Consider the following 20,332-nt stretch of genomic DNA (forward strand, 5'->3'; position numbering starts at 1 on the left):
GACTACAGGAAAAGGAGGACCGAGCACGCCCCCATTCTCATTGACGGGGCTGTAGTGGAGCAGGTTGAGAGCTTCAAGTTCCTTGGTGTCCACATCACCAACAAACTATCATGGTCCAAACACACCAAGACAGTTGTGAAGAAAGTACGACAACACCTATTCCCCCTCAGGAGACTGAAAAGATTTGGCATGGGTCCTCAGATCCTCAAAACTTTATACAGCTGCACCATCGAAAGCATCCTGACTAGTTGCATCACCGCCTGGTATGGCAACTTCTCAGCCTCCGACCCTAGGCACCACAGAGGGTAGTGCGTACGGCCCAGTACATCACTGGGGCAAATCTTCCTGCGATTCAGGACCTCTATACCAGGCAGTGTCAGAGGAAGGCCCAAAAAATTGCCAAAGACTCCAGCCACCCTAGTCATAGAATGTTCTCTCTGCTTCCGCACGGCAAGCGGTACCGGAGCGCCAAGTCTAGGTCCAAAAGGCTTCTTAACAGCTTCTACCCCCAAGCCATAAGACTCCTGAACAGCTAATCAAATGGCTACCCAAACTATTTGCATTTCTCCCCCACCCCCATTTTTACGCTGTTGCTACTCTCTGTTTATTATCCATGCATAGTCACTTTACCTCTACCTACATGTACAGTACTAGTCAAAAGTTTGGACACACCTACTCATTCAAGAGTTTCTTTATTTGTACTATTTTCTACATTTTAGAATAATAGTGAACACATCAAAACTATGAAATAACACATATGGAATCATGTAGTAACCAAAAAAAAGTGTTAAACAAATCTAAATACATTTTATATTTGAGATTCTTCAAAGTAGCCACCCTTTGCCTTGATGAGAGTTTTGCACTCTTGGCATTCTGTCAACCAGCTTCTCCTGGAATGCTTTTCCAACAGTCTTGAAGGAGTTCCCACATATGCTGAGCACTTGTTGGTGTCACGTGTGCTCCCTCTCCGGCCGCTAGGTCACCAGACTGCTCGTTACGGCGCACACCTGTCACCATCGTTACGCGCACCTGTGCGTCATCAGAACCACCTGGACTCCATCCCTTCCCTGATTACCTTCCCTATACATGTCACTCCCTTTGGTTCCTTCCCCAGGTGTTATTGTTTCTGTTCTGTGCATTGTTCGTGTTTCTTATTTTTGTATTATGTGGTGTTAATTTATTAAAACACTCACTCCCTGACTCTCAGCGCACATCGTCACAGTTGGCTGCTTTTCCTTCACTCTGCAGTCCAACTCATTCCAAACCATCTCAATTGGGTTGAGGTCGGGTGATTGTGGAGGCCAGGTCATTTTATGCAGCACTCCATCTCTCTCCTTCTTGGTCAAATAGCCCTTACACAGCCTAGAGGTGTGTTGGGTAGAGGTCGACCGATTAATCAGAACGGCCAATTAATTAGGGCCAATTTCAAGTTTTCATAACAATCGGAAATCGGTATTTTTGGACGCCGATTTAAAAAAAAAAAAAATGTACACCTTAATTTAACTAGGCAAGTCAGTTAAGAACACATTCTTATTTTCAATGACGGCCTAAGAACAGTGGGTTTACTGCCCTGTTCAGGGGCAGAACGACAGATTTTTACCTTGTCAGCTCGGGGATTCAATCTTGCAACCTTACGGTTAACTAGTCCAACGCTCTAATCACCTGCTTTACATTGCACTCCATGAGGAGCCTGCCTGTTACACGAATGCAGTAAGAAGCCAAGGTAAGATGCTAGCTAGCATTAAACTTATCTTATAAAAAACAATCAATCAGTCATAATCACTAGTTAAACTAGTAATATCATCAACCATGTGTAGTTATCTAGCCTGTCCTGCGTTGCATATAATCGATGCGGTGCGCATTCGTGAAAAAGGACTGTCGTTGCTCCAACGTGTACCTAACCATAAACATCAATGTCTTTCTTAAAATCAATACACAAGTATATATTTTTAAACCTGCATATTTAGTTAATATTGCCTGCTAACATGAATTTCTTTTAACTAGGGAAAATGTGTCACTTCTCTTGCAACAGAGTCAGGGTATATGCAGCAGTTTGGGCCGCCTGGCTCGTTGCGAACTGTGAAGACTATTTCTTCCTAACAAAGACAGTCGTCTTCGCCAAACGGGGGAGGATTTAACAAAAGCGCATTTGCGAAAAAAGCACAATCGTTGCATGAATGTACCCAACCATAAACATCAATGCCTTTCTTAAAATCAATACACAGAAGTATATATTTTTAAACCTGCATATTTAGCTAAAAGAAATCCAGGTTAGCAGGCAATATTAACCAGGTGAAATTGTGTCACTTCTCTTGCGTTCATTGCACGCAGATTCAGGGTATATGCAACAGTTTGGGCCGCCTGGCTCGTTGCGAACTAATTTGCCTGAATTTTACGTAATTATGACATAACATTGAAGGTTGTGCATTGTAACAGGAATATTTAGACTTATGGATGCCACCCGTTAGATAAAATACGGAACGGTTCCGTATTTCACTGAAAGAATAAACGTGATAGTTTCCGGATTATTAATGACCTAAGGCTCGTATTTCTGTGTGTTATTATGTTATAATTAAGTCTATGATTTGATAGAGCAGTCTGACTGAGCGATGGTAGACACCAGCAGGCTCGTAAGCATTCATTCAAACAGCACTTTTGTGCATTTTGCCAGCAGCTCTTCGCAATGCTTCAAGCATTGCGCTGTTTATGACTTAAAGCCGATCAACCCCCGAAATTAGGCTGGTGTAACCGATGTGAAATGGCTAGCTAGTTAGCCGGGTGCGCGCTAATAGCGTTTCAAACGTCAATCGCTCTGAGACTTGGAGTAGTTGTTTCCCTTCCTCTACGTGGGTAACGCTGCTTCGAGGGTGGCTGTTGTCGATGTGTTCATGGTTCGAGCCCAGGTAGGAGCGAGGAGAGGGACGGAAGCTATACTGTTACACTGGAAATACTAAAGTGCCTATAAGAACATCCAACAGTCAAAGGTATATGAAATACAAATCGTATAGAGAGAAATAGTCCTATAATTCCTATAATAACTACAACCTAAAACTTCTTACCTGGGAATATTGAAGACTCATGTTAAAAGGAACCACCAGCTTTCATATGTTCTCATGTTCTGAGCAAGGAACTTAAACGTTAGCTTTCTTACATGGCACATATTGCACTTTTACTTCTCCAACACTTTGTTTTTGCATTATTTAAACCAAATTGAACATGTTTCATTATTTATTTGAGGCTAAATTGATTTTATTGATGTATTATATTAAGTTAAAATAAGTGTTCATTCAGTATTGTTGTAATTGTCATTATTACAAATAAATACATTAAAAAAAATATATATATATATATAATAATAAATTAAAAAATAAAATACGAATAATTAAAAAATAAATCTACAAAATATTAAATATAAAAAATAAATAAAAAAATAAAAAATTATAGAGAAAAAATAATAATAAAAATAAATAAAAAAAATTAAATACAAAAATATAATAAATCGGCTTTTTTGGTCCTCCAATAATCGGTATCGGTATTGAAAAATCATAATCGGTCGACCTCTAGTGTTGGGTCATTGCCCTGTTGAAAAACAAATGATAGTGCCACTAAGCGCAAACCAGATGGGATGGCGTATCGCTGCAGAATGCTGTGGTAGCCATGCTGGTTAAGTGTGCCTTGAATTCTAAATAAATCACTTACAGCGTCACCAGCCAAGCACCCCCGCACCATCAAACCTCCTCCTCCTCCATGCTTCACAGTAGGAACTACACATGCAGAGATCATACGTTCACCTACTCTGCGTCTCACAAAGACACGGCAGTTGGAACCAAAAATCTCAAATTTGAACTCATCAGACCAAAGGACAGATTTCCACCAGTCTAATGTCCATTGCTCGTGTTTCTTGGGCCAAGCAAGTCTCTTCTTCTTATTGGTGTCCTTTAGTAGTGGTTTCTTTGTAGCATTTCGACCATGAAGGCTTGATTCACGCAGTCTCCTCTGAACAGTTGATGTTACTTGAACTCCCTGAAGCATTTATTTGGGCTGCAATTTCTGAGGCTGATATCCGTAATGAACTTATCCTCTGCAGCAGAGGTAACTCCGGGTCTTCCTTTCCTGTGGCAGTCCTCATGAGAGCCAGTTTATCATAGCGCTTGATGGTTTTTGCGACTGCACTTGAAGAAACTTTCAAAGTTTTAAAATATAAAATATATTTATTTTCATTCGTTTAACACTTTTTTGGTTACCATATGATTCCATGTGTTATTTCATAGTTTTGATGTCTTCACTATTATTCTACAATGTAGAAAATAGTACAAATAATTAAAAATGCTAGAATGAGTAGGTGTGTCCAAATTTTTACTGGTACTGTACATTTTATGCCCCAAAGAATTTAGGCTGTTCTGGAGGCAAAGGGGGTTCCCGGTACTAGATGTGTGTATCTAATAACCTGTCCGGTGAGTGTATAACTACGCCGTAACATTATAATGTAGCTAATCATTACTATCAAAATGTAAGTAAATACCAAGTAAGTACCGTGTGTGTGCATGGGGGGGTTACCTGTAGATAGATCGCTGCCTCCTGGTAGTTCATCTCCCAGCTTTGTTGAAGTAAGGCATTGTGTGATCTGTAGTTTGGTGGTGGCCCCGGTGTTGCTATCACCTGGTTATTCACGATGTCATACCCCCCTCCTCCATCTACACAGTAGAAAAAAACAACATTAATACAAATTTGTAAAGAGCCTCCAAAACATGACAAAGAGTGATTTAGTGGTTTCGTTCACTGTACTGCATTTTCACAACATATTCCCCCCCCCACACATACTTTTTGGGGACTAAGAATTGATTCCCATTCAAAATCCTATTTTCCCTAATGCTAACCTAGAATAGCCAAGTGGGGACTGGCAAAATGTCCTCATTTCACTGAATTTCAGTTGGTTTAGTATTCTTGTGAGGGCTTCTGGTACTCACAAGTATAATGAAATGTGTACACACACACAGACACACACCCACCCATGCAGTCTAGCTCGCTGCAGAATGAGGAGATGAGGGCTGGACTCTCCTCTACACTGTTGTCATGAATACCAGCAGTCTCCATCAGCACGGACGAACACTCCATGGCTCTAATGGCCTCCAGCGATCCAGGACTGTGTGTTTGTTTGGGTATGTGTGTTTGCACGTGGTCCCCTAAAGCAGTGTGTGTGTGTGTGTGTGTGTCATTCACAGTCCACAGGTCCAGCATTCACACACCTCCAAGGACATGCAGGGGCTAACATGCTACTGCACATGGATGCCGCCAGAGAGACAATTTAAAAAAAGATCCCTCACAGGGATACTCAGACAGAGAGGTCCTCCACAGTTTAGAAACTGATCCTGAAGTCTTCACAAAGCACACAGGGCCAGACACATGCAGAGCTGGTGTTTCTCCCTGTGTTCTTAGAGACCGTTTTTTCCTCTGTCCCAGGAACAAACCATTCAATAAAAACAAGATGTTGCTGGGGCGTCTGATGACAGCTGGTGAAGAGATGAACCATCCAGAGTGTGTCTCTCCTGTCAAAGGCCTAGGGTAAAATCCCACAGCCTCAGTCAGCAGCCTGCCTCACTCTGGCCTCAGCCTGGGAGACAGGGAAGTCCAGACTGCACAGTCACACTCTCTGGAGGTACAGCTTCTCTCTCTCCCTTCCTCTCTGGGCTCCTCCCTCCCTCTGCTCAGTGCGGTTTCACCTTTGACCTCAGCACTGCTCTCTGTGCACACGGGTTTTATCACCCACAACGCCGCTCTTCACCAATGTTAGCTTGAGGAATGTCCTTCAAGTTCTAGACAGGAAGTGAGCTCACCTCCTGATGGTGAGAGACACCAGACTGAGAATGAAGAAGGTCCTGGTTAGATCAGTGTGATGTCTGGTTGTGGCTGTATGGAGCCTTAGCAGGCTGAGGGGAAACTAAGCTATGGTCTTCAACTTCCCCTAAGTACTTACAATATGACTTCAGTCTCTGACACCATGATAGATATAATCCTTAAATCAAACCAACTCATCTTTTAATCCAACTATGTCATACTTGCTAAAGATAATATACATCCAGTTCACCACTGACCATTAAAAGACAGATCTACAAACAGATTTTCAAAAGTTCCTCATAAAATCAAGCAGTAAAAATGTAATCTTAGTAGATGCGTAGAAGATGCGTCTCCGTCCTCTCCTTAGGAATTACAGACAGACATCTGTGATCACTGGATCTGAGTGCCAAGTAGGCAGGGCTCACAGAGATTATGCCAGCCAGCTGTCCAGTAGTCAGTCAATCAGTCAGCCGGATCCTGCACATGGAGGCCTCTGCAGGTGCTCTGACATTAGCGTGTTCTTAGCTCAGTCTGCTGCTGTGTAGAGATCAGACTCCAGTTTAGGGATAATCCTAGGTGAGGCTCCTGTTCTCTCAGGCCTCTGAAGTGGCCTAGTATATGCTGTTGTCCTGACAGCACTGTGTCTGTGGGTAAAGTCCCAGCCATTCATTTGTTTTTCAGAGAAATAAAATGTTGGAGCTCCCGTCAACAACTCACTGAGGTCAGGCTCCGTGCCTGCCTATGGCTCCCCAGGCCCATACAAACACACACAGGGCAGTCCTGGTCTGTCCTCCGGGCTAACAGGAAAATACTACAGAAATCCTCTTTCCTCCATGGTGGCTCCTCCAAGCGGCCTAAATCACAAGAACAAAGCCAGCAGCTGTATCGTGTCCTGTCGTGAGCCAGAGCCTGAGTGAAGGTCTGCTCCAGGCTGTGTGTTTTAGAGCAGGCCTTCCTTTGCTGTGTCCTGCTCTCCACCACCTGTGGAACAATCTTCGCCTCCCCTTCTCCCAGGCCTCAGGGAAGTCACTGCTCTGCCCGCTCCAGATATCCTGGAAAAACACCCGTACTTTTCCTGTCCACTTCCAAAGGAGGGGAAACCGAGAGCTCCCCCACACACACACACACACACACACACACCACACACACACACACACACACACACACACACACACACACACACACACACACACACACACACACACACACACACACACACACACACACACACACACAACCAGAGAGGGCCGGGGGGGCTTAGAAAGACACACACTGCCCTGCGTGTGCTTCGGGTGGGAGGCAGCGTGGCGCAGGGGGCCACTCACACAGAGGTATCTGCATCTCTGCTGAGGCTGCAGTTTCCAGCATGTATGTGAGAGGCAGTTTGCAGTGTGTGAGAGGTACAAAGGCTACAGGATTACTGAAGTGGAGACACGACACGCACGTGATCTCTGGGTTATGGGGAAACCTCTTTCTTTTAATTTAAAGCGAAAGAGCAGTGAGCCAGCGCTGTGTTCATCTGCTCTGATGACAATCAGCAGAACCTCCCCAACTACCATACCCGCTAACAACAAAACCTCCCTCAGCCAAACCCTATCATTAGCCTGCAGAGGAGCTGCCTCTCTGGTGAGTCTCTATGGAAGGGTTACACCCTCTTTTATCTTCAACTACAGTGGCTGTTAAAGTAGAAGATACATTTGTTTCTGTACTCCTTTCTTCATTCATTTTTCCACATTAGATTCATTTGGCAGTGGTTCTTTACAGAAGTTGTTTAGTGTGGTCATAAGAAAAAGTATCACGTGATCATTTGATAAATCTCTTGAACAGATTATATAGCCGTTTTTTTTTATTGCACCATTTAGAGAAATGCAGAAAATCTTAACATGAATTCATAAAAGCTGTTCTTTCTAGTTTGAGTAATTTAAAAGCAGACTTTCATAGTACCTAATTCACTCATAACCTATTCATCATAAACTACTAAACCAGTAAACAAAGAATAATGAAGTAATAAAAAGTCCTTGAAATTCAGAAAGTTCAGGACATTTGTAAACACTTAGAGTCATCATGATACGTAGAGTCATCATGATAGTTGAGTTATCAATGTCAATAAACAACCAACAAACCCCAAACAGGCCAGGTCACCAAGACAACAAACTCATATTTTTTTCGAGCAGGCCTAATCTGATATATGCGGAACATTAGAAAGAATAGAATAGAATTTGACGGCATAACGGAAAAGTATGCAAATTAGCTAATGAGCATCATTATGATGACGCCACAAAAATTACAAACCGATCAATGACAAAACCTAAAAAGTATGATACCCATTATGAAGAGGCTGTGCTAAATGACATTCCAATGTCATTGGCTGCAGTCTCGTTATCTAGCTAGATGGGTCAGCTATCCTTGCTAGCTACCTACGCAGTAAAATGGGGATGTCAACAAAAACTTACTCTCGTCTCCCCTCTCTGTCTCCTCACTCAACAGACCGCTGTTCGCATCATCCCAGGTCAGGATGAGGGGCACGTCATCGTCGGTATCCTCCATTCTCCCGGCCGTAGAGATTAAATCCACAGAGGAAAGCAATTTAGTTAGCTAGTAAAACTACCAAAAAGTCCCAGCTACCTACCGTTAGTATCTGATAATTCCGTCTAGCTAGGCTAGCCTTAGTTACTGGCTAACGCTATGGTCAAAATATACACGCCATACCTAGTTAGCTAGCTTCTGTCTTTTAGCTAGCTATCGTCTTCAGATAACGTTAGCATATTGACACATTTAGCTAGCTAGTTAGCTAACTGGATAACTAACTTTCCAGGTAACTAACATTAATAACTCCACTAAACTAGGTAAGAGTGCTTTCCATTAGCGACTGTTGATGGAGTTATGTAAACCATGACACTTAAGCATTGTATTGGCACCACCATCGACTAAGGTTCGTATCCAAAGTCAAACTAAATATGAAATATTTTCAAATAATCTCCAAATACTAATTTATGCGAGCTGCGTCTCGTCAGCAACACAAAAAAAAAAGTACTTCCGGTTCACGAAATGTCTGAATTGCTCAAATTAAAAGTCCCCGTGTGAGGGAGTGAACGTTATTAATAATAAGGGTTTCATGTAGAAAAATCTGACCTCTCTGAAATGAAATTGGATGGACCTCCCTTCAGCAAAATATATTTTACCAAAACCCTCCCTATCATTAGTCACTTTAAATAACGCCACTTTAATAATGTTTACATTACTCATCTCATATGTATATACTGCTCTATACCATCTACTGCATCTTGCCTATGCCGCATGGCCATCGCTCATCCATATATTTATATGTGCATATTGTTATTCATCCCTTACATTTGTGTGTATAAGGTAGTTGTTGTGAATTTGTTATATTACTTGTTAGATATTACTGCATTGTCGGAACTAGAAGCACAAGCATTTCGCTACACTCGCATTAACATCTGCTAACCATGTGTATGTGACAAATAAAATTTGATTTGAACGCCTGAATTTTTTGTTGTTGTTGATAATAATACAAACAAAGTCGATGGCAAGTGTTTCCCTAAAAGTTGTCTGGGTTTAAACATCTTCTATTGTACATAAAGTCAATAGCTTAATTAGGCTAATTGGTAGTGACATAATTAGATTACTTCCCAAGCAAAGTCAGCCTCTGAATGTCAAAGAAACGAAACAATGATATCCCCATATGCATCTGAGTCACTTATTTTACAGCATAAAGCGCTGTTATAGATCACTTTATAAAATCATAAAGCGCTGTTATAGATCACTTTATAAAATCATAAAGCGCTGTTATAGATCACTTTATAAAATCATAAAGCGCTGTTATACATCACTTTATAAAATCATAAAGCGCTGTTATAGATCACTTTATAAAATCGGATCCGTTTTATTTTCTTCAAAATCTTAAACTAGGCCTGTGCTTTTTGCCATTTTCTTTAATAAAAGATAGACCTGTAGCATACCCTCTCATCCCCCCTCAATTTGAGTCTTGGTTTGAACTTAACAACTCTTCACTGACACAGAGGTAGGCTATTTAAAATAAAGAAATTGAAATGAATTATGCCTACTTGATTTTGCCTACTTTCACCACCATGAGCTGTCCATTTCCGATTGATTTTGCCGCAGCTGCTGCTTCAAGTTTCAGCACCACAATGTAAATTACTCTAATCTGGTTTATTGTTAGGCCAATAACTCCAATAAATACATCATGGGCAAGAAGCATATTGTTTTTAGTAAAATAATTTATAGTAGTAGCAAGCTACCAAAGTTGTCCTCCGTTCCTCCTTCTCATCTTCGCGCTCTCCTTCTCAAACTGAACAGAACATAGGCTATAGGCTCGTCCACACGCAAGACAATGCATTTTTTGGGGCTAGACCTAATCAACAATAATTTTTGGAAGAAACCTTTGACTCTCCTCCTGAACTGCCACCGTAGCCCTACACAGCACAACAATTGGTTAAGCAGCACTCAAAAAAGTTTTTGATCAACATCCCAGCAGCTATTTTAAAAATATAACTTTGTTCTGTGCTTCTCATAGCACGCACTTCGTAGCCTATAGGTTATGGATCATTTGATTGAGGCCGCGCTAAATAGCCTAAATGCGCGCTTGATATTGCATGCCCAGTGGAGAATAAGAGATGGCACAAATCGATATAGTCTAATAAGCAACTCATAAAAAAATGATAAACATTGATATTTAATCAAATTCAAATTACATTACCCTCCTCTGGACTCGATTTAAAAAATACATCTACATACAAAAGTATGTGGCACCCCTTCAAATGAGTGGATTCATCTATTTCAGCCACACCGTTGCTGACAGGTGTTTAAAATAGAATACATAGCATTGCAATCTCCATGGAAAAAACATTTGCAGTAGAATGTCCTTACTGAAGAGCTCAGTGACTTTCAACATGGCACCTTCATAGGATGCCACCTTTTCCAACAAGTCAGTTAAATTTCTGCCCTGCTAGAGCTGCTCCGGTCAACTGTAAGTGCTGTTATTGTGAAGTGGAAAAATCTAGGAGCAACAAAGGCTCAGCGCAAAAAAATTGTCTATCCTCAGGTTGCAGCACTCACTACCGAGTTCCAAACTGTCTCTGGAAGCAACTTCAGCACAATAACTGTTCCTCAGGGGCTTCATGAAATGGCTTTCCATGGCCGAGCAGCCGCACACAAGCCTAAGATCACCATGCACAATGCCAAGCATCGGCTGGAGTGGTGTAAAGTTCGCCGCCATTGGACTCTGGAGCAGTGGAAACACATTCTCTGGAGTGATGAATCACAGTTCACCATATGGCAGTCCGATGGACAAATCTGGGTTTGGCGGATGCCAGGAGAACGCTACCTGGAACAATAGTTGGGGCTGTTTCTCATGGTTCAGGCTAAGCCCGTTAGATCCAATGAAGGGAAATGTTAACGCTACAGCGTACAATGATATTCTAGACGATTCTGTGCTTCCAACTTTGTGGCAACAGTTTGGGGAAGGCCATTTCCTGTTTCAGCATGAGAATTCCCCCATGCACAAAGCGAGGTCCATACAGAAATGGTTTGACGAAATCGGTGTGGAAGAACTTGACTGGCCCACACAGAGCCCTGACCTCAACTCCATTGAATATCTTTGGGATGAATTGGAACTCCGACTGTGAGCCAGGCCTAATCACCCAACATCAGTGCCCAACCACACTAATGCTCTTTTGGATGAATGGAATCAAGTCCCCGCAGTAATGTTCCAACATCTAGTGGAAAGCCTTCCTAGAAGAGTGGAGGCTGTTATAGCAGCAAAGGGGGGGGGAGAATTTATATCAATGCCCATGATTTTGGAGTGAGATGTGCGACGAGCAGGTGGCCACATACTTTTGGTCATGTAGTGTACTTAACTCTCCCCTTGACTGTAATTGAAAAAGTATTGCCCTCCCCCATATTCCTCCAGGTAACCATTCTGTAAATTTTGATCCCTTCCTAGTAGTAGAAAGTGTCAATAATCTGTATTTATTCATGTTAAATGAAAAATAATTGTCTAAACATTCACAATGAATCATATTTGTTCATATTTAAGTGACATTTGCAAATAAATGCCCCCAATGCAAATAATTGTATATGAAATACATACAATACAGCAAAAATTATTCTAGGTGCCGCAGTAAAGGTATTGTAGGGAATACTCCGTAGAGTCTGTAGAATGTATATATGGTGTCATTTCATGGGGCTCTGAATAATGCAGTGTTACTGGCCTTTTACTCTACCGATTCCATTGGCCACAACCTTAACCTAATTCTCCTAACCGGCTACGTTAATTCTCCTAACCTGCTATGAAAAACTCACTTCCGGTCATAGCTGTATTCCACCTAGTCAGAACCCTGAGCTGCTTGTGTATTTGACACTTTTAACGTAGTTCCACCTCTGACACGCCAAAACAACCACAATGTGGATGTCAGCTAAAGTGGATCTGACTGAATCAGGCCCTTAGAGAAGGGTGGATGGGAAAAGATGGGAGGTTGAGATAAACTTTGCCTGGGTGGGTAAGGGAGGGCAAGAATGGGAGGGTGGGACAAGTTTGGCTTGGGTGGGCAAGGGTGGGTAAGAATAGCAGGTTGGGACAAGCTTGGCTTGGGGTAAAGGGGGAGAAAACTGGGAGGGGGAGATGGAAGGGTTATCTTTGGAGAGAGAAAAAGAAGAATTTGACTATACTACATTGTCATTTTATTCTGGACAGATTAGGAAAGGATGTTGAGTCATTATTATTCCTTGTTTGTCATTATAGCTAAGATTCACTGTTGGTTATTGATGAGAGTGGAGAGGGGCCCCATCCGCGGGATTGAGATGGGGTGACTGGGAGGGCATCAGACACTGTTGCAGTCGGTGCCGTTTAAGATGAGGGAGGACACATTTTTCTTTTCATGAGCATGGCAGTTTTTCTATTGCAGCATATTGGATGACTGTCATTGGGCTGGTCATTCATACTCCATTCACCCAGTTCAATGTAACATCGATAGGTTTAGGCTACTACATGATACTCAAATTGTCCCTATACCCATCATGAGGTTGCTACAACCTCGCCTATGAATGAAAGTTTACGACGTAGGTTCACACAGGTCGAGAGAAAAATTTGAGGTGACAGACAGTGACACATTGACAGACAGTGACACATTCAATACCGCCCTTGCACACTCTTGCCTGCATCTAGTTGATCTAGGGTGTAATCATTAAACCAACTGTTGCAAACGAGAGTGGCTTAAAAAATCCATGACATAGTGATATCGGAAAAATAAAAGAATAACGATCTAGAGCAATCCTTTAAGTGGACTACAAAAAATATCAAAGGCTTAGGATGCTTAATAAGTGACGACAAAAAACAAATATTTTAATAAAGCTTCATCCCATTACTCAACAATATGAAAGCAGACCTAATTAAATGAAACAATCTTCCCATAAATCTAACTGGTAGAATAAACCTCTTCAGAATGGCATGGCTCCGAAAGCTGTATACTTATTCTCAGTAATAGCAATTACTCCACCGAAGACATTCTTTAAGAAAGTATACTAGTATAACAGACTTTATATGGGCAAATAAAACTCATAGAACAAAAAGGAATGCTTTACATCTTCCTAAGTCTGAGGGTTTTAACCTTCCGATTGTATAAACTCGCCACCCAAGCCTTTTACTTGCGACATATAGTTAAATGTACTAAAGAGCAACAATGGGTACATTTTGAAGATCCGCATGCTCACCCCCAGAATCTTTTCATGTGTCTATTGTGAAAGGATAAAGTTAAAAACATTAACAACTTCATAGTTAAGAACACTATAGCAGCATGGAAGAAAATGAAATGCATTCTACCCCACTGCATCCCACTGCTAGCTTACCTCTGAAGATTAGCAGGGTTGGTCCTTGTCAGTCCCTGGATAGGAGACTAGATGCTGCTGGAAGTGGTATTGGAGGATCAGTAGGAGGCACTCTTTCCTCTAGTCTAAAAAATATCCCAATGCCACAGGGCAGTGATTGGAGACATTGACCGGATGATAAACGGGTGTCCTGATTCTCTGTGGTCACTAAAGATCCCATGGCACTTATCGTAAAAGCAGGGGTATTAACCCTGGTATCCTGGCAAAATTCACCATCTGCCCCTCATACCATCATGGCCAACTAATCATCCCCAGCTTCCAATTGGCTCATTCATCCCCCTCCTTTCCCGTAACTATACCCCAGGTTGTTGCTCTAAATGAGAATGTGTTCTCAGTCAACTTACCTGGTAAAATAAGGGTTATACAAACATTTTAAAAAACAATATCATTCACTAAAAACACAATCCTTGGATAGCTTTTCAGAATTATCCGATAAATTGGTCCACATGGAAAACTAAAGGCATAAAAACTGTAAATTACTTTCCATGACAGCATATTTATTAGTTTACAAAAATGTGAATTGTCTGATCAATGACAAAAAATGCAATTCAATCTATTTCAAACTCACCTTGTAAAGCAACAAAATGTGAAAAAAGAGGAAAGGGGAGTAGACTTTCTATAGGCACTATAGAAACCCCTGTAGGCCCAAATAGTCTCATTGATGATATATGACTTATAAAGTATAGTTATATTTAATTTGCTCTGTTAAACCTACACTTTGGAATGACTTCGATAGTAACAGTGAATCTATTTAGTTATAAAGGCTACCCTGAATAAATATAAGTTAATCAATTAAGATATCTTTCAATAATCATCCTCACAATAGCACACTGGTAGTAGTCGGTAACAAATATCAAAGCCAAGCAGGGCTTGTTAAAACCCTGCATGGGAGACCAAATGGAGAGCTGTAGATAGATTAACTCACCAGTAGGAGGTGCTGCTCAGCCTATAGTTTTTTTCCCTGATAGTCAGTATAACGTTGAAGATCTGACATTGTTTCAAAAGGTACAAATTCAATATATTTTATCTAGTGGAAAATTGGTTACCATGATGACATAATCCTGTGGTGGAAATTTTACCCTCAAACCAACAGTTTGATGACTTTTTTCAAATTCCATGTATTTTCCATGAAAATTCCACGTCACAATACATTTACACATTTCGATGAAACAATGGTGATTTAACCAGTTTGTGCCCTGTGAGTCTCCTCTCATTACTCAAGACAGAAATTACAATGACCAAGAATTCTGCCTCAAGGCACATCAGTAATGAATACTGAACAAAAATATAAACACAACATGCAACAATTTCAGAGATTTTACTGAGTTACTGTTCATATACGGAAATCAGTCAATTGAAATAAATAAATTAGGCCCTAATCTATGGATTTCACAAGACTGGGAATACAGATATGCATCTGTTGGTCACAGATACATTTAAAAAAGGGTAGAGGTGTGGATCAGAAAACCAGTCAGTATCTGGTGTGACCACCATTTGCCTCATGCAGCGTGACACATCTCCTTTGCATACAGTTTATCAGGCTGTTGATTGTGGGTTGTGGAATGTTGTCTCACTCCTCTTCAATGGCTGTGAAAAGTTTCTGGATATTGGCAGGAACTGGAACACGCTGTCGTACACGTCGATCCAGAGCATCCCAAATCAATGGGTGACACGTCTGGTGAGTATGCAGGCCATGGAAGAACTGGGACATTTTCAGCTGTGTTTCAGAACATTCAATTCTCTGGCATTAGCTCTGATGGACATTCTTGCAGTCAGCATGCCAATTGCAGGCTCCTTCAAATCTTGAGACATCTGTGAAATTGTGTTGTGTGACAAAACAGCACACTTTAGAGTGGCCTTTTATTGTCCCCGGCACAAGGTGCACCTGTGTAATGATACTGCTGTTTAATCAGCTTCTTGATGTGCCACAACTGTCATGTGGATGGATTATCTCAGCAAATGAGAAATGCTCACTAACAGGGATGTAAATACATTTGTGTACCAAATTTGAGAGAAATTAGTTTTTTGTGCATATGGAACATTTCTGGGATCTTCTATTTCAGCTCATGAAACATGGGACCAACACTTTATATTTTTGTTCAGTGTAAAATGTCTTTGTATTTTACTAACAGGACATCAGAGGTGAAAGGTGAACAGTGCCGCTCCGTCTCTGTGTGTAGCTGTAACGCCCTGGCCATAGAGAGGGTTTTTTTGTTCTTTATTTTGGTTAGGCCAGGGTGTTACATTGGGTGGGCGTTCTATGTTATTTTTCTACGTTTTTGTATTTCTTTGTTTTGGGCCGTGTGTGGCTCCCAATCAGGCACAGCTGAAGTTCGTTGTGGTTGATTGGGAGTCACACATAAGTGCATGTTTTTCCGTTGGGGTTTTGTGGGTAATTGATTCTGTCATTGTGTTTCACCTGACAGGACTGTTTGGCTGTCAGTTTCTTGTTTTGTTTTTGTATAGTGATCTTGCTTAATTAAATATGATGAACACTAACTCCGCTGCACCTTGGTCTTCTCTCCAGTACGACAACCGTTACAGAATTACCCACCAAACAAGGATCAAGCAGCGGAAGAAGGAGCAGCGGCAGGAGGAGCAAGGATCCTGGACCAAGGAGAGAAAGGACTGGACATGGGAGGACATCCTGGACGGCAAGGGATCCTACACTTGGGAAGAGATCCTGGTCGGAAGGGATCGCCTACCATGGGAACAGGTAGAGGCACTCAGAAGAGTGGAGGCAGCAGGAAGGAAGGACCAACGGCAACGGTATGAGGGAACACGGCTGGGAAGGAAGCCCGAGAGGCAGCCCCAAAAACATTCTTTTGGGGGGGCACACGGGGAGTGCGGCAGAGTCAGGTTGGAGACCTGAGCCAGCTCCCCGTGCTTACAGGAGGCAGCGCAGTACTGGTCAGACACCGTGTTATGCGGTAAAGCGCACGGTGTCCCCAGTACGCGTGGCGAGCCCGGTGCGTTAACATCCTAACATCCTAACATCTGCCGGGGGAGATTGGGCATCGAGCCAGGACGGGTTGTGCAGGCCATGCACTCTAGACCTCCAGTGCGTCTTCAGGACCCGGTCTATCCTGTGCCTGCGCCCAGAACCAGGCCTCCTGCATGTCTCCCCATCCTGGTCAATCCTGTGCCTGCGCCCAGAACCAGGCATCCTGCATGTCTCCCCATCCTGGTCAGTCCTGTGCCTGCTCCACGGACCAGGCCTCCAGTGGGTCTCCCCATCCTGGTCAGTCCTGTGCCTCCTCCTAGGACCAGGCCACCAGTGGGTCTCGCCAGTCTGGTGCCGCCAGAGCCGCCCCCAGTCAGGAGCTGCCAGAGCCGCCCGCCAGTCAGGAGCTGCCAGAGCCGCCCGCCAGTCAGGAGCTGCCAGAGCCGCCCGCCAGTCAGGAGCTGCCAGAGCCGCCCGCCAGTCAGGAGCTGCCAGAGCCGCCCGCTAGTCAGGAGCTGCCAGAGTGGCCCGTCTGTCCGGAGCTGCCAGAGTGGCCCGTCTGTCCGGATCTGCCAGAGTGGCCCGTCTGTCCGGATCTGCCAGAGTGGCCCGTCTGTCCGGATCTGCCAGAGTGGCCCGTCTGTCCGGATCTGCCAGAGTGGCCCGTCTGTCCGGATCGGCCAGAGTGGCCCGCCGTGCCGGATCGGCCAGAGTGGCCCGCCGTGCCGGATCGGCCAGAGTGGCCCGCCGTGCCGGATCGGCCAGAGTGGCCCGCCGTGCCGGATCGGCCAGAGTGGCCCGCCGTGCCGGATCGGCCAGAGTGGCCCGCCGTGCCGGAACAGCCTTTCGGGTTATGTCGATTTAGGACTTGTTTTTACTGTGGCTATAGATACTTTTGTACCCGTTTCCTCCAGCATCTTCACAAGGTCCTTTGCTGTTGTTCTGGGATTGATTTGCACTTTTCGCACCAAAGTACGTTAATCTCTAGTAGACAGAACGCATCTCCTTCCTGAGCGGTATGACGGCTGCTTGGTCCCATGGTGTTTATACTTGCGTACTATTGTTTGTACAGATGAATGTGGTACCTTCAGGCGTTTGGAAATTGCTCCCAAGGATGAACCAGACATGTGGAGGTCTACAATTTTTTTTTCTGAGGTCTTGGCTGATTTCTTTTGATTTTCCCATGATGTCAAGCAAAGAGGAACTGAGTTTGAAGACAGGCCTTGAAATACAGTGGGGGAAGAAAGTATTTGATCTCCTGCTGATTTTGAACGTTTGCCCACTGACAAAGAAATGATCAGTCTATAATTTTAATGGTAGGTTTATTTGAACAGTGAGAGACAGAATAACAACAAAAATATCCAGAAAAACGCATGTGAAAAGTGTTATAAATTGATTTGCATTTTAATGAAGGAAATAAGTATTTGACCCCCTCTCAATCAGAAAGATTTCTGGCTCCCAGGTGTCTTTTATACAGGTAATGAGCTGAGATTAGGAGCACACTCTTAAAGGGAGTGCTCCTAATCTCAGTTTGTTACCTGTATAAAAGACACCTGTCCACAGAAGCAATCAATCAATCAGATTCCAAACTCTCCACTATGGCCAAGACCAAAGAGCTCTCCAAGGATGTCAGGGACAAGATTGTAGACCTACACAAGGCTGGAATGGGCTACAAGACCATCGCCAAGCAGCTTGGTGAGAAGGTGACAACACTTCGTGCGATTATTCGCAAATGGAAGAAACACAAAAGAACTGTCAATCTCCCTCGGCCTGGGGCTCCATGCAAGATCTCACCTCGTGAAGTTGCAATGATCATGAGAACGGTGAGGAATCAGGCCAGAACTACACGGGAGGATCTTGTCAATGATCTCAAGGAAGCTGGGACCATAGTCACCAAGAAAACAATTGGTAACACACTACGCCGTGAACGACTGAAATCCTGCAGCGCCCGCAAGGTCCCCCTGCTCAAGAATTCATATACATGCCCGTCTGAAGTTTGCCAATGAACATCTGAATGATTCAGAGGACAACTGGTGAAAGTGTTGTGGTCAGATGAGACCAAAATGGAGCTCTTTGGCATCAACTCAACTCGCCGTGTTTGGAGGAGGAGGAATGCTGCCTATGACCCCAAGAACACCATCTCCACCGTCAAACATGGAGGTGGAAACATTATGCTTTGGGGGTGTTTTTCTGCTAAGGGGACAGGACAACTTCACCGCATCATTTGACGGGGCCATGTACCGTCAAATCTTGGGTGAGAACCTCCTTCCCTCAGCCAGTGCATTGAAAATGGGTCGTGGATGGGCATTCCAGCATGCCAAGGCAACAAAGGAGTGGCTCAAGAAGAAGCACATTAAGGTCCTGGAGTGGCCTAGCCAGTCTCCAGACCTTAATTCCATAGAAAATCTGTGGAGGGAGCTGAAGGTTCAAGTTGCCAAACGTCAGCCTCGAAATCTTAATGACTTGGAGAAGATCTGCAAAGAGGAGTGGGACAAAATCCCTCCTGAGATGTGTGCAAACCTGGTGGTAAACTACAAGAAACGTCTGACCTCTGTGATTGCCAACAAGGGTTTTGCCACCAAATACTAAGTCATGTTTTGCAGAGGGGTCAAATACTTATTTCCCTCATTAAAATGCAAATCATTTTATAACATTTTTGACATGCGTTTTTCTGGATTTTTTTGTTGTTATTCTGTCTCTCACTGTTCATATAAACCTTCCATTACAATTATAGACTGATCATTTCTTTGTAATTGGGCAAACGTACAAAATCAGCAGGGGATCAAATACTTTTCCCCCCCACTGTACATCCACAGGTACACCTCCAATTGACTCAAATTATGTCAATTAGCCTATCAGAAGCTTCTAAAGCCATGACATCATTTTCTGGAATTTTCCAAGCTGTTTAAAGACACAGTCAACTTAGGGTATGTAAACTTCTGACCCACTGGAATTGTGATACAGTGAATTATTAGTGAAGTAATCTGTCTGTAAACAATTGTTGGAAAAAGTACTTGTGTCATGCACAAAGTAGATGTCCTAACCGACTTGCCAAAACTATAGTTTGTTAACAAGAAGTTTGTGGAGTGGTTGAAAAACTAGTTTTAATGACTCCAACTTAAAAGTGTATGTAAACTTCAGACTTCAACTCTATATATCACGGTATCAAAGCATATGAACTAACAGGTTACAGAGCAAACAATGCAATTATCACATCACTATATATGTTGTAATATGGCTTCCCCCCTGGCTTTGCTTCCCCGGTGATTTTACCCACGCAGTAAATGATTATTGTAAGACTGTTAGTCTTAATTACAAATCATGATTAAAATTGTTGCTGCATTGGCCACATTCGGATGCGATCTGAAAGCCTAGGCACTGGCAACTCCGGGTGTGTCACATGCGATGACGCTGGAGAAACGAAGCAGGTACGGGAAGTAAAACATTTAATGAAGACGGACATGGAACGAGACAGGAACAGCTTCAGCAAACAAATACTAAAAACAATACAATGCAGTAGCGTGGTACAGAGCTGGGGAAGTGACAAATATAGGGGAGGAAATAAACAGGTGATACGTGAGTCCAGGTGTGTACAAAAACGCTGATGCGCGTGACGAGGGATGGCAGGAG

At 43.0% G+C, this 20,332-nt stretch overlaps 1 protein-coding gene across 2 annotated transcripts in view; it reads right to left on the reverse strand.

Moving 5' to 3' along the window:
• tpcn1 (two pore segment channel 1) overlaps window positions 1-8,972 on the reverse strand; it is a 32,343-nt gene extending 23,371 nt beyond the window's left edge. The window contains exons 1-2 of one of the 2 annotated variants that reach the window (XM_014161158.3): window positions 8,289-8,972; window positions 4,558-4,694 (exon numbers count right to left, since the gene is read on the reverse strand). In XM_014161158.3, the coding sequence (XP_014016633.1) occupies window positions 4,558-4,694; window positions 8,289-8,382 (231 nt within the window). In that variant the 5' untranslated portion in view covers window positions 8,383-8,972. Of the gene's footprint in view, window positions 1-4,557; window positions 4,695-5,009; window positions 6,948-8,288 lie in introns of those variants that run through there. The other variant, XM_014161157.3, reaches the window with a different exon arrangement.
• Between the last annotated feature and the right edge of the window lie 11,360 nt (window positions 8,973-20,332).

This window comes from Salmo salar, chromosome 20 (assembly GCF_965601325.2).
Source record: "Salmo salar chromosome 20, fSalSal1, whole genome shotgun sequence".
Lineage (NCBI taxonomy): Eukaryota > Metazoa > Chordata > Actinopteri > Salmoniformes > Salmonidae > Salmo > Salmo salar.